This window comes from Hordeum vulgare, chromosome 5H, assembly GCF_904849725.1.
Source record: "Hordeum vulgare subsp. vulgare chromosome 5H, MorexV3_pseudomolecules_assembly, whole genome shotgun sequence".
Lineage (NCBI taxonomy): Eukaryota > Viridiplantae > Streptophyta > Magnoliopsida > Poales > Poaceae > Hordeum > Hordeum vulgare.
Window position 1 is genome coordinate 271,340,247 of NC_058522.1, and position 14,618 is coordinate 271,354,864.

The 14,618-nt window shown below is 42.1% G+C and overlaps 1 protein-coding gene across 2 annotated transcripts; it reads left to right on the forward strand.

Annotated features, from left to right (window-relative positions):
- Positions 1–8,989: 8,989 nt before the first annotated feature.
- On the forward strand, positions 8,990–13,425 carry LOC123452862 (MTOR-associated protein MEAK7). Of its 2 annotated transcripts, XM_045129588.1 has the most exons (9): positions 8,990–9,170; positions 9,281–9,383; positions 9,476–9,583; positions 10,089–10,174; positions 10,453–10,691; positions 12,018–12,204; positions 12,470–12,653; positions 12,758–13,096; positions 13,196–13,425. In XM_045129588.1, the coding sequence occupies exons 1-8, from the start codon at positions 9,109–9,111 to the stop codon at positions 13,061–13,063; spliced, it is 1,275 nt and encodes a 424-aa protein (XP_044985523.1). In that variant the 5' UTR covers positions 8,990–9,108; the 3' UTR covers positions 13,064–13,096; positions 13,196–13,425. The 2 variants fall into 2 exon arrangements, with proteins under 2 accessions (XP_044985523.1, XP_044985522.1); XM_045129587.1 differs by having other exon boundaries at positions 12,758–13,425.
- Positions 13,426–14,618: the final 1,193 nt, after the last annotated feature.

The window sequence follows — 14,618 nt, forward strand, 5'->3', positions numbered from 1 at the left end:
ATACTTATTGGAGAGATGGTCTGAAGCAGCCACAACAAGCATGGGTAGGACTGGCAGGTTGCTGGACTTTGGGCACCCCTCGACAAACACTCTGAAATACAACTCGCTGTGTCGAAGGTTGACATGGCTTGCCTCTAATGCATGTTGCAATGATGATGCCTACAGAATATTGGATGATGCAATTAAAGCCCTTGAGCATGCCATAGCAGCGGCCAAGAGAGGAGTCATGCCTGTTCAACAAGCTGCACAGCAGAGTGAACCTCCAACAGCAGCCGCTGCGGCAACGGTACCACTAAATGGTGACATGCCACAACACAAAAAGCTCCGGTATGCTGCAAAACCCAGCTCGTGTGCCTAAGAAAGGCCGGCCAACTGATAGAGAGAAGAGAAAGAAGACGCTTGTAGAGCAGCGAGATGATGAACAAAAGAAGAAGATGAAAAATCAAGAGAAAAAAGCAACAACGTCAGGCAAGACAACAGCTCCAAAAAGGACTGTTCGCTGCAAGCACTGCAACGAATTAGGACACAACATTCAAACATGTGGCACCCTAAAAGCTGCAATGGAGGCAGCAACAGCACCCCAAAAATGCCAATTCTGCTCTGTGGTTGGACATGCAGTTCCAGAATGTCAATACTTGAGAGTTGTGCTTGCAAATGATCAAAGAGTTGGCCAAATGACGCAACTGAACCTGTAGGAAAAAAGATTGTCAAAAAAATGGAAGCGACCAAACAGTAGACAGTTTTTTTGTTTTATTTTCATCTTGATAAACAACAGATAGTGTTTGGAAAACAGGGTCTGATTCTTGTAGCTTGAGTTATTGTTGATCATATATTTTGTAACTGTACTATTTCATCTCGTTATACAAAGTTTGTTATATACTATTTCCTGCAACGAATGTCATGCTGCATAAATGTGTTGCAGAAATGATTTACAATAGAAACCCTGTTTCAGAAATGTTGTAAGTTTTTTTGTAACAAAATTCTTTGTTGTAGAAAATTTGTACAACAGAAATATGATGCAGAAAAAATGTGCAACAAAGTTAAGTTGCAGGAACTATACAACGGCGAGGTGGGGGCCGGCGGGCGGTGTAGTTCGTTGAAGAAGGCAAGATGAAAAGATGTGGCTGGAAGTAATGAAGCGAGAAAATAAGGAAGCAAAAATACAGTGTATTCCCTGTTCATGATCTTGTTGTGTTAAAGTTGCTGCAAAAAAAATACAGTGTGTCCCCTGTTCATGATCTTGTTACGGAAAAAATCTTGTTTATGTTGATTTTCATTTTTGCAGGGCGTGCATATCTTGCAGAGATGCATCCATGAGAAAAGATTACTAATGTAGCAAAATGTTACATAAAAAACATGTTACACAAACTTAAAAAAGGTTTCTTTGTTGCTATTGAAATGGATGCATCATGCAACAAGATGCTCCCATGCAAACAAATCTGATAAACCAGAAACAGTGGGGCATACAACGGGAACCCGCATTAAGAAAACAGTGGAAAATGCTTTGAAACACATCATCAGGATCAGGAAATTACCCATTTGTATTTGGGATTTTGTCATGTGTACAAATGAGGATCAGGTAACTGCAAACATGTATTTGTCATGCTTGAATAGATCGCATGCCCCAGCTAGATAATGTACCACATCTACTAGAGAACTCAGTTGCAAAAACATGTCGCGTACACATGCACTGAAAAAAAAGCCTAAACTACTACTAGCTACGTCTTGTTGCGGTCGACCATCCACTTGAATCTAAGACTTTTTCAGCAACTTTTGGAGCTCCTCCTCCGAGCTGAGGGTGTTTTGCGGGTGTTTGAAAAGCTTTGCTGCGATGTACTTGCGGAAGTTGAGCAACGAAGTTGTGCCCTGATCATACACATCAACAAAGAAAAAACACATGTTTAGATACTACTAGCAAAAAAACGGGAAAGCTAGTGTGTCCGCAACAGAGATTACGCAACACATATTTCACAAAAAAAATGAGTAGCAAGAAAGAGGAAAGGCAAAGTCATACTGTGTTGAATGGCTTTAACCCTTTTGCAGTTAAATTCTCCATGTATAGAATAGCAAACAAGCCGCAATCAAATCTGCCAGGGGAAAAATTGGAGAAAAATGAGATCACATATATGAAATAAAAAGTTGCACTAAATAATGTCTAATCGCGGAAAACACTACGTTGTTGACTGTTGTGGGTAGCCTGATGGATTGAAGCGCTCAAACTTGTCTAGATCATGCTTCCATGGGTTTCTTTCCCTGACCAGAGTTTTGAAGTTCTCTATCTGCAAAAATGGAGGTTGGTTGCTTCCGAAACATTGATTTGAAAAAAAATCATGGTGAAAAAAGAAGAAAACAAATGTTGACCCATACCAAATTGCAACAAGGCTTCTCGAGGATGCTGACATAGTCAGAGTCTTGACTGTTGGAGTCGAACACGTTGAATTGTTTATGCATCAAGTTTACAACGACAGGCGCCCAATGGTCTTGTTTCACAATGGTGAAGAACAACTGCAAAATGAATTATCCAGGGTCGGTTGGTGTTGTCATGGGGGATGCTGGCCAATCTGTGGTGGCCTGGTGCTGTCATGCATATCGTGGAGTTGCAGAAAAGCATATGCAGCTTTTGAATACTACTGCCCTGACTCCACACACTGGATGCTATCGACTGGTTTCAATGCAGGTTTGTAAATTATTTTAGTTTCTGCTGGTTTAATGAAAACTAGCATATTTCTATAGGATTTTCACTTTTTCATGCATGTGTTGTGTGAAACAATTTTGCTATGAGCACGGCTCAGATGATGTTCAAACACTATATATGATCAACAACAATAGAAGCAAAAAGCTTTAAAAAAAGTCAGAGCATGTCAAGGCAGAAGCACATTTTAAACATTTTTAGTTGAAGAATTAGTTGCAGCATTTTTTATTGTAGAATTGGTGTTGCTGTAGTTATTTCTGCAACGGTGGTAGAATTTTTTCGCAACGGTGGTCTAGTTGTAGAAATTTTCTGCAACAAATGTCATGATGCAGAAATTTTTAAAACTTTATTGTCTGCACAGCAAGGTGGAAAAAATTATTGCAATGTAGACAAAACATCGGAAAGCAATGAACAAAAAGCCTTACTTGATCAGATTTGGCAATGTCGTTCTTCTCACAGGCCCTTTTGAAATCTTTGGTGCATGAATTTGGATTGAATGAACTTGGGTCCACACTGAGTTTTGATTGTATACATAAGCAAAAGCATCGCAACAAACAGAAAGTGAAAAAGGAGTGTGGCTATCATCTAAAACATACTATGTTGCATTGCAAATTGTCAAGTGACAACAATAGGGAAAAAGATGGATAGTTAACTCACAGCAACATGCGGTGAGAATGCAAACTTCCTAGGCTTGCTTGAGTTGTACATGTGCTCAATGTTGAAACTTTCAATATAGAGTGGCATCACCTCGTTGTTCACATGAGCCCGCTTTTTGAGCCCGTTGTTGAAATGTTTGAATGAAATATCGAAACCACCTATCCTTATGAATGAAGGGCTAATTTGTTACAAGAGAGGACAGAAACTTGGTTAGTAGTTGTGAAACTATTGTTCTGGTTTATTTTATCTCAGCACACAAAAAAGAAAAAAAAGGCATGAAAAGAAACTTACAGTGGCTCGCCTCAGGGTGGGTCCTTTATCTTGTAATTGGTACAACAGTACCTCTGGTATATCGCATCATCCATTGCATCAATTTGTTTCTTCTTCATTTTCGACAACTTTGCTGCGGCTGGTTCGGTAGGTGCAGCTCTCTTAAGTGTAGGATGCTTCTGATCATGGCCTCGCCCGCTGCTGACTTCAACTTGTGCCTCCTCTCTTATATCATCAATACAAGCTTCTGCCCAAAAAAATGAAAAAAGAAAGCGGAAAGAAATAGTGAGTAACAGTTTTGAATCATACATGTGCTGAGTTTCAAAAATAAAGAAAAGTGGAGTGACATGTTGCGTAAACAAAAAATTGCAGAAATGACTTATAGAAACCTGCAGGGCCAGTTGATATTGGCGGGATCCTCGCAAGTGGAGTGACATCATAAACAGGACTGGTGAAGTGGCAGCAACAAAAAGGTCATCAAACTTCGGGTTCCTCTCTCGAATCTCCATGAATGACTCAATATCAACAGCAGGTGACCTAGGAGGTTATTCAACTTGTGGCACATCCTGAAACAGCAAAGCATCGGGGCTACCAGGTTCAAACAATCCAAAACAAGGCCCGTCTTCAAGAGTTCCTGGCCTCCTAATCAAATTCACGCATGGGTAGAATGTGCTGCGAGGCGACATTCGTTCAAATTTGTTTGCTTCGCTGCATATATCTTCTCCCTTTGCATTGCTGAAATCAATTCCAGAGTTGTGCTCACTCTTACTCTTGTGGGGTTGATGGGCAAAATCTGTTTTACCAACTACAACTTTTGTTTCAACGCTATTTGTGTCATTCAGTTGAGAGGCTTGCTGCACAGTTGAGGCTGTGAACGTGCACTGAGCAGTTGTTGTAGTAACTTGTACCCTGATTTTATGCTGCTTAGGCTGCTGCGGAGATGAAATATTCACAGTTGCATTGGCAGTTCCTGTAGTACTATCAAGTTGCTTCTGCTGTTGCGGAGACGAGTCGCTAGCAGTTGCATTGGACATGCCAGGAGCAGGAGCTACTGGTACATCAAAAGTGACATCTGGGCATTCATGTTTTGCTTCATCACTCCTAAATCCAGCTTTCGATGCCTCAGACAACATCAGTCCCATTCGTTTGCAGTAGATGCCCTCCAACAAACTCCCAAAAGAGCTGAATGCACCTTTAAGTTCTGCAGCATGGATATCTTTGTGCTTGTTGAATATAGCACGCATGTGTGGGGGCAGCTGGAATGCATAAAAACCAAAAAACATTAGCTACAAAAGTTTTCATATTTCCCATCAAGCAAAAAAGAAAAAAGAATGCAAGAAAAAGCAGAGAGTTGCAAAAAAAGAAGAAAATGCAATATGGCTCACCTCAGAATCCTCAAATGTGGGTAGAGGGTGCAGCCAGTCCTCCAAAGAGCCGCAAACATCATCACCACCCCCCATATTTTTCGGAGGTGGCTCATGCACATTCCGCACTCTGCCATCAGCTTCGTTTGTATCACCTTTTGTTGGTTGTTGAGCGCCATCAGCATCTCTGTTAATGGGAGTCTCTGTTGCGGACACACTAGCTATGTTGGGTAACTGGGCAAGCTGCTCTATGTATGACAGAAACTTGGTTGTTGTGTAAGGTGTAGTGGAGCTGAACTGCATTCCAAAAAAGTAAACATATTGAAAAACACTTGGAAAATATACAAAGTTGCAATTGCAAAAAAATAAAGATGAAGGTATTGTTTCAACAGTTTCAAAAAAAACAATACTTAGAGGGCGCTTCCCGAAACCATCTTCCATGGTATCAACTGCAATGACAACGGTGAAATCCAACTCCTTCACAAAACAAGCCCATGGCAGAGAATAGTCGATGCTATGATCAACTATGCATCCTCTTGGGATGTCAATGTGGTCCATGTAAATTACCTACAAAAAAAGAAGAGACACAGAAGCAACTGTAAAAACCAATATGCTCCGGAAAACATAAAAGGGGTCAGTTGCGGGAATGAAGGGAAGTACTGGAAGCATTGGTAGACAACCACCAATATGGAATTTTAGTTTGCCTTCATTCCTCTTATCCTGGTATTTCTTAACTTCCCTCATCGCATCTAACAAAATATGCTCATCCCACTCAAACTCGTGGACAACACTCATGTCTTGCAAACTGTGCAGATATTCCAGAGGCACCATGTTTCCTGTACCAGGAGCTAGGACCAACGAAAGGCAAAGTAGAATCCATGTCCTATCAATGGTATCCTCATCGTCATCATCAGCATTTGATAAGACAGAAACGGTGGTTGGTATTGGAGCCCTTTAGCCTTCCAAGTAAATTTCACGAAAATCTGCTTTCCCCCTTTTCCCGAATTCAAGTGGCCTGCTTCCAGATGGTACATTAAAGATCTTCTTAACCAAATCCCTAGTGAGAGAGATTTTCTTGCGATCAGTTAACCTATGAGACATAAGAAAATCAGCACTTGTTTCGGAAAATAAAATCAGAAAAAATGAAAAGAAGCAAAAAAACAGCAAACACATACTTGAGCAGTCGCTTCTTGGTATCAATCCTCATGACTACGAAATCAACAAGCGCCTCTGGAGGAGGAGGCAAAGGAGAGATATGAAGCAAATCCCCGAAAGAGGACTTGCTTATGACATCCCTCTTTTTCCCTTTGATGGTGTTGGCTATCTCGCGTAGCCGCTTTGCTGACCATCGGGTTATATAGATACCCATGCTGCAAAAACAAAAACAAAATGGGAAAACATGAGCTACATAGAGCAGGCATAACTGGATTTTCAGAAAAAAAACACTGCCTAATTACCATGTCCTCATAAGAGTCAGGAAAAATTCAATAAAAAAAATTCAGAAAACATGCAACAAGGTCAATCAAAAAATTCAGAAACACAAGCAACAAGGTAAATTCAGAAGCATGAGATTACATAAGTTACAAATGGATGATAGATTTCAGTAGCATAAACTGAAATTGAGTAGCATTAATAAAATTCAGTAGCATTCATACAAAAATCAGTAGCATACACTTGAGGTGTTGTAGAAACTACAAAAAAACTATCATCTACAAAAAGTTATTAGGTACAGAATCTATGAGCTACGGAAATTCATAAGTTTTCTGACACGATGCTGCACCACAGAAACATTCAGATTATAAGTTGTTACGCGTCAGCCGGCGGATTCTTTGAAAAATATCTGCCACTTCCTAAGTAGTCGGTTCTCATGAATAGAGTGGCCAAGAATCATCATGTACTACTGCAAACATAGGTTGTGTTGCGGAAACACGAGTCATGTTGCAACATAGATTAAGTTGTAGATTGTTTTATTGCAACAAATGTCTTGCTGCAATTTATTCTTGCAACAACAATCTTGTCAAAATGAAATTTCTGTAAACAACTACTGCCTCTAATAGGTTTTACACACCACACCAAAAATCTCCAGTTCTCCAATACCATGGCGGGCAGTGGCACGAAATTGAAAAAGAGCACTACTAAAACAAATGAACACCACTAGAGAGAAACTGAAACTGAGTTTACATATGAAGATATCGACACTATCGTCAATTAACTGAAATAGGCATGTGAAACAGCAACAATTTAGACAAAAGCACATAGAAGATCTGCACGTAGAATTTCCTGAAACTGGTTTTACACACCACAACCAAATCTCTAGTTCTCTAATCTGCATGTGCAACAACAATGATTTAGGCAAGCACACAATGGTTTCGTGAAACTGAGTTTACGTCTTATGATATGTCGACACTTTCGTCAGTTAACTGAACTCAGCTAACAGAACAAGATTTTCATGATAAACTTGTCCATTCATTCAAGACTCTGATAAAATTCTAGGTGAAGGCTACAGCAATCAGTAGCCTCCTTACACAAAGACAGTAACCAAAATCACCACACATGCTTGCTTTTTATTAAGCGCCCCGAGGTCACACACAATGACACAAGAACTAAAACTCAACTCATCCCTAATAATAAAAGTGCAGCTAAGCTCCCCTAAGATTCAACCCCGACGGCGCGACACCAGGCCTCTCTAGTTGCTGCCCTTGCTCATGAGCTCACCAGGCCTCTCTAGTTGCTGCCCTTGCCGATGAGCTCCAGAACGGTGGCGGTGGAGGCCAACGCCCGAATGGCTCCCTTCTTGGTGGTCAGTTAACTGAAATAGGCTTGCAATGCCATTTCCAAATCACATCTTCCCAGTTCAGATTTCAGACATTCCCCGCCGGAGACTACGGCGGATCGGCCATTCCTCGGCGGAACACCGTTAAACTGGTCCTGCCGGCTAGCTGCGGTCGGGTTTGCTTCGGCTACGCTCAAACGGAAGGAAGAAATGTTCAGTGGCGTTTCTTCAAAGAAACGGCAGTACTAGAAGAAGGGAGCTTAGCCGAAGAAATGTTCAACCCCTGATCAAGACCCTAGTTACTTTAGTCTAGTACTAGTAATATGATCTACCATGGCTTCAAGCTTTATTATTAGTAAAGAAAAGAAGCAGTCATCACCATGGAAATGACAGAAAGGTGTCAGGCTTCATTTTCCTATATGCAAAACATGCGTGCGACCGAGCTCCAGGGCATCATCAACAGAGTAAAATTGTTGATTTCTGCAACAAGATGCAGCATACAACAGGTTCGCTAAGAAATCTGTAACGCACCGACACCGAGCTTCCTTTTCCTCGGCGGAGCACCGGGAAACTGGTCCTGCCGACTAGCTGCGGTCGGTTTTGCTTCGGCTACGCTGCCGGTAGGCAGATGGCGGTGCGGTGCTTGCGCAGGGAGGGGCGACGGGTGGCGCTGCGGGATCCGGGGCAGAACCGCACGCTGCCGGCAGGCGAGTGGCGCTGCGGTGCTTGCGGTGCGTGAGCGACGGGTGGCGCTGCGGGATCCAGATGAGAACCGCAGGATCTAACGGAGCGTGGGGCGGAGGCTGGCACTGCAGGATCCAGGCGAGAGCCGTACCTGCTTGGGTCGTCGACGACCGCCGCCACTCTTGAAGAAGTCGTCGTCGCCGGCCTGGGTTCGCACCGCCGTCCTCCCAGATCCAGTCGCCGTCGACTCCCAATCCCTTCAGCTGCGGTCAACTGCTTCAGCTGCAGGAACAAACGAACTGAAACTGATGGGAAGTTTCAAGAAAACGGTCACCACTCGGTCACGGACCCACCGGCCGCGGGAATAATTTGAGCCGTTAGATCAGAAAAGGATCTACGGACCAAGAGGCGGCGGACGAGAAACGCTGATCCGTCGATGGGACGACAGAGTTTTCCATAGATTTAGGAAGAAAAAGGCGTTCCAAAAAAATAAGGAAAAGAAATGGCGCTGCACAAAGCGTCCCTTGGTGGCGCGATGGGCCGTGCAGTTGTCGTTCAAGGGAAAAGGAAAAGGAAAAGGAAAATTGGCAGCTGGTTGTGGTGCGCGCTGCTCGCCACCGACTTTCCCGGCGTCACCGCACCGTGCGCCGGCCCCACCGGCGGCGGCGATGGGTAACTCACAGGCTTCTCCCTCGTCCGCCTCCTCTGCCAGCTTCGTCATGGCCTCCAGGTACTACAGCTTGGAATCACTGGGACCTCCACGGCAGCTCCTGCTTCACCCCCGCAGCAATTCGCGAGCATCATGTGGTGATCTCATCGCACCGTCTCCACTTTTCGTAGGGCCTTCTCTAAGCAGGCGCTGGACGACCTGCGCGCGCACTTCTCCTCACTCGCCGCGCAGTCGGGGACCCAGGGGCGCGCCATATCCCGCCCCGTTTTCCTTGTGAGCTCGCAGCCGCAAAAGTTTGCAACTAGGATTGGACTCGGGTGGATCCGGAATCCATTTTCTGATGGGAGGTCGTCCATCTAACGCAGGATTATTTCGGGGTGCGTGGGGCGCTCGGCGACAGGCTATTCCAGTTGGTGGCGAAGGAGAGCAGCGTGGAAGATGGAGTCACCTTCGAGGGTTTGATCGTCTCCAAAGTTGGTATCCTTGTCCTACCGCTTGATTCAGTTCGTTCCTTCATTTTTGGGAATCCTGGTGGATTGGACAAATTTGGTGGGACTAGTGCTGCATTTGTAATGCAATACAATTTAAAAGAAAAGGGAGAGATGTGTTTCTACTTTTTATGTCATATGATACTGGATGTTCTGCTAGATTTTAGACTGATTTTAAGTTGCTATTTTGTTGAAACTGGTTGCTATTAGTACTTCTTATTGCCCGATTAGCTTGGTTGGATACATATATGCACTCTACTTCTATTGCTTAAACCTTAACTCTTCAGAAAGAAAAAAACTTCCGATAACAGTTTTGTTGTTCTTTAGTTGCGATGCTAATTCACCCTTTTAGTAATGAATTTCATATATTTTATTTGTATTCAGCATAAAGTTTTCCTCCCAATGCTAGGGAATGCCATATGTCTTGCTAGGTTTTTTCCTTTATGTTTCGTTGTTTGATATCCATGATCCATCTCTTTGTAACATGTAGGCAACCTATGAAAGGGGAACTAAAGATGAAGCTGATGAGTTCATTTTTCAACTGTGCGATGTGATGGGAGATGGTATCTTAACAAGGTATGTCTTGAATGTGCTGGTAGAACTGACTCTTCTTTGATGTGTTGGTAGCTTCGTATGTCAGTTGCACATATTTAACTCCTTAGATGATGATTTTGTCTATGTTTGTAACAAAAGCTGCCACTTCGAAATATTTTTTTCGGAGTATCTGTCCTTAGATATTTGTATTTAGGAATCTAGGTTTTCAGAGTATCTGTCCTGAGGAATTTGTATTCAGGACTGTAGGTTTTTATTGACAAACCACTTACTCCTACGCTTTCTCTTTCATGCATTGCCAGGTCTGATCTGGAAGCTGTATTGGCGTCCATTCATGAAACCATATTTGCAGATAATAAGGAAGCCAGGGAAGGTTCAAACAAGGATACGTTTGAAGCATTTCTCAACTCTGCGGTATTTTCGAAGGATGCTGGAGGGGTCTCTGAGAAGTCTATGTCATTATCAGACTTTAGAAAATGGTGTATTGTCATGCCATCACTGAGGAAATTCCTTGGAAGTTTGTTGATGCCCCCTGACTCAGGTATGTGTTACCATTCTGAAGATTTTCCAAAAAAATGTGTGTATTCCTTGTAGCATCATGACAGAAGTGCGCTCCTATTTGTTGCATTAGAATAATTATGCTTTTAATAGTCAAATATGATATTGCTTGAGTTCATATACATATGGTCGGTGACTGGCGCTTTCTTCAAACTGTTCCTCCTGGCTCTCTAATTTGCCTGGTACAACTGGCGTTTTCTTCAACAGGCAAGTGAAGTTTGTGCTGTTTTGCACTCACACTGTTCTGGAGCTCCAAAGTATCTCTTAGGTACTCCCTCCATCCCAAAATAAGTGACTAAAAAAGGACTCTACTTTGTACTAAAATTAGTACAAAACCGAGTCATTTTTGAGTCACTTATTTTGGGACGGAGGGAGTATATGAAAAAAGCAAGACACGTAGTTGACAATTCTTTACTACTGGTGAGGTACTACTTAGTCTGAAATAGTGAAATCACCATTCACCAGAGTTTCAAGACCATAAAAAATAAATAATCTTGGGTACTACTGTTGTCAGTTCTAGACTTCTAGCTACAAATCCCAGCTCTCTATCTTTCTCAAACACACTTTGGTGTTGATCATACTTGAGCGGACGTGCACTAGGCTTATATTGCCATCGTTTCCTATTTTAGGGTAAGCCTGAATCTGAAACTACTGTTGGTGAAGATTGAAGACATGAGGTTGATGCCAAGAGGCGAAGTGTGTCCATATGTTTTCATAATACAATTTAAAGAAATCACCTCAACAATCTATGATCCAATTAAGTAAATGTGCTATACATAGGCGAGTCCACATGTCCGTTTGAATGGGATAAGCAAAAGCGTGCAACTGAGTGAACCTGAAAGCAGACTGCTATTAGCGCTAACATGGGCGCCAGCGTATGGTCAATGGCTATGACCTTGGTATAGGAAGCATCTATGGCTTTACTTGAAGATTGACCTGTCAGCATGTACATGAGAGCCTGTCTTTTCGAAATTTATCAGGGCATATCTTGTGTATTCATGTTCATTTGTTCCAAGCGAGCCTAGAAACATCATTATCCCACCCCATTGGTGATATACCACACGTCCACACTCTTGCGTATTGCTTACCTCTGTACACTAATGTAGGACGTTTTGGCAGTTCAACAGAGGGTGTATTTACTTACCTACATGTTTGTTACTCTAGAATGTTATGGTACTTAATTTGTCTAAACTGAATAAAAACATGTATCCTCTGTTCTCAAATCTGATTGTAGGAATATGAAGCCAATCCTAACCTGAATGTTTATGATAATTTTTTTATGCTTCTGTTGAGTTGTTTTATTTTGTAGGCAGAGCCGGCTTCCAGGTACCTCTACTTCATTATCCAGAAAACTCCTCCGAGTTGCTAGTCTTAAATAAAGAGTATGCTTGGCATATAGGAGGTGGCTTCTCTCAACATGATGTGCAAGAGTGGAAGCTTCTGTATCACAGTTCTCTTCATGGACAAAGCTTCAACACTTTCTTAGGCAATGTAACGTGAGTACTGTTGAATATCATAGTTGTGCACGTCATTTCAAGGCTCGATTCTTAGGCTAGAAGAGCAAAAGAGCATTCTTTGCCTAAGAGGCAGAAATGAGCAGTGTGTCACAACTAAGGGCAGAAAAGGAAACAAAAAACTAAAATATATCTTGCACTGATGTTCTCTTACTGGGAAAAAGCTTGACGGCTTATTCCATGATGGTCTTTTGTGTGTAGACTTTTCACTGTGTGCATAATTCTTGGCATGTCCCTTATTTTATAGGAATGGCGATGCACAGACTGTTCTGGTTATTAAAGATACAGAAGGTTCCATTTATGGTGCATATGCATCACAACCATGGGAAAGGCACAGCGATTTTTATGGTGACATGAAGACATTCCTTTTCAAGTTATATCCCGAAGCGTCCATATTTCGCCCTACAGGAGCAAACAAAAGTTTGCAATGGGTAGGCCTATCTTTTCTTCCTTTATTTACGGAATGTATTGTCTTCATCATCCCAAGGGTGAAGTGGTGTAGGAGCGATTATACACAATTAGCTTATTTTGACAGTGTGCTGTGAACTTCACCTCTGAGAACATTCCAAATGGCATCGGCTTTGGAGGCAAACCACATCACTTTGGCCTCTTCCTTTCTGCGGGTTTCGATCAAGGGCACTCATTTACCTCCAGCACATTCACCAATCCTCCCCTTTCAAACACGAGTAGGTTCAGACCAGAAGTTATTGAATGTTGGGGGATACAAGTGAAGGGATCAAATGATGGAAAGCCAGAGCTTGTCAAGGGTACAGTCCTTGAGAGATTCAAGGAGGATCGGAACATGCTGAAGCTGATTGGTATGGCGAGTGCAAGTGACTGAGCACTGAAAAAACACAATAGCAGATATTTGGAGGTTGTGTACATCACTCTTTTTATGTAAAATAGTACCTTTACCTATATCTGGTCACTATTCTTGTGTTTTATCTCTTCAAGCTTTTTGTTTCACATCCAGAGTGATGCAGGTTTAGCTGCATGGAGTTGTTGGTTTATACCGTATGGACCCAGGACGTACTTATCTGCCTGGTTCGAGAGCAGGGAGTAACTGTCTGTTCATTTGTCAAGGTGGATCTTTGAAAGCTGGCTGCTGAGTAAAGGATGTATGAAATGTGTTTTAAAACTAAATCAGTGTAGCCTGGATTGGGGTGGACAAATAATGAGTGGATACAATTCAGTTCTTCTGAACTACGTAGTGACACTTGTGCGTTGCTGTCACGTGTGGCGTGTTACCGACTCACTCTGGTTTACTTAATATATTGAATTATATACTTCTAAACCTGAATGTTAGTAATTTCTATTAAAGATACCCTTATAATATGGTTCGTGACCGTAATATCGTTCTATGCGTATATTGTGTAAACAAGCACAATCTACCACCCCTATGAAAGTAAAACAAGCACAATCTACTAGGAAGAGGCCATGCTCCTGTGTGAACAGTAACCTGGAAAAAAAAGTATATCTTTTAAAAAAATGATTTTTTTGTAGATGTTGGTGTTAGTGTCACAAGCATGCTTGACAGTTGACAAATTTCAAGCGAAACGGAGTAGCATTGCTTCGTCGATGAAAAAAATAAATTTGGATTGACATTTAGGGGTAACATTTTTGTCTAAAAATTTGTAGGTAGCATTTGGGTGTGACAATAAACACATAGAATTTTTGTTAGAATTTTTTTAACATTTTTAAAATAATTTTTACCCGCAGAACACGTGCACCCGGAAGCCAAATTGGATTTTTGCAATCTACTACCCTTATGAAAGGACGAGAGTGCAAATCCAGTTTAAAATCTAAACCATTTGATCATCTATTATCTATGTACTATCTACTATCACTACAAAAAGAAGAGAAAGCAGATCCAACTTACAATCTGAATCATCTAATTACATAACTAAGGGTCTTAAATTGTCGTTAATGAAATCTTTCGTTAACACCGCGATGCCCCACGTTCTCTCCGTGAAGCGCCCCGAAACCGCACCAGCCCCGACTCCTCTTCCCTCCCCTCCTCGCCTGCCGCCTCCCCTAGCTCGCCCCGCCCGTCGCCTGTTCGCCTCGGCCGCCGCCTCACCCCCGCTCAGCTGTAACACCCCAATTTTTTTGCCACAATTTTTATTTATTGAATTTGGCTAGGATTATTCTGAAATTTTTATTTCTGAGTTTTCTTCTGATTTCAGAGCCTTTCCTATTCTTAATTCTATGAAAAACTCTTTCTATGAGCTAGAGCTTTTTGAAAAATTATTTGTGGCTTGAGTGTTGACTCCAATATTTTCCTCCACTGAATATTGCAGAGAAGGCTTTTTCTATAAATATTATCTTTCTGTTCTATTTATTCAAAACTGGTTTTAATTTTTTCAAGGACCCACTTTTATACTACAACCACCCGT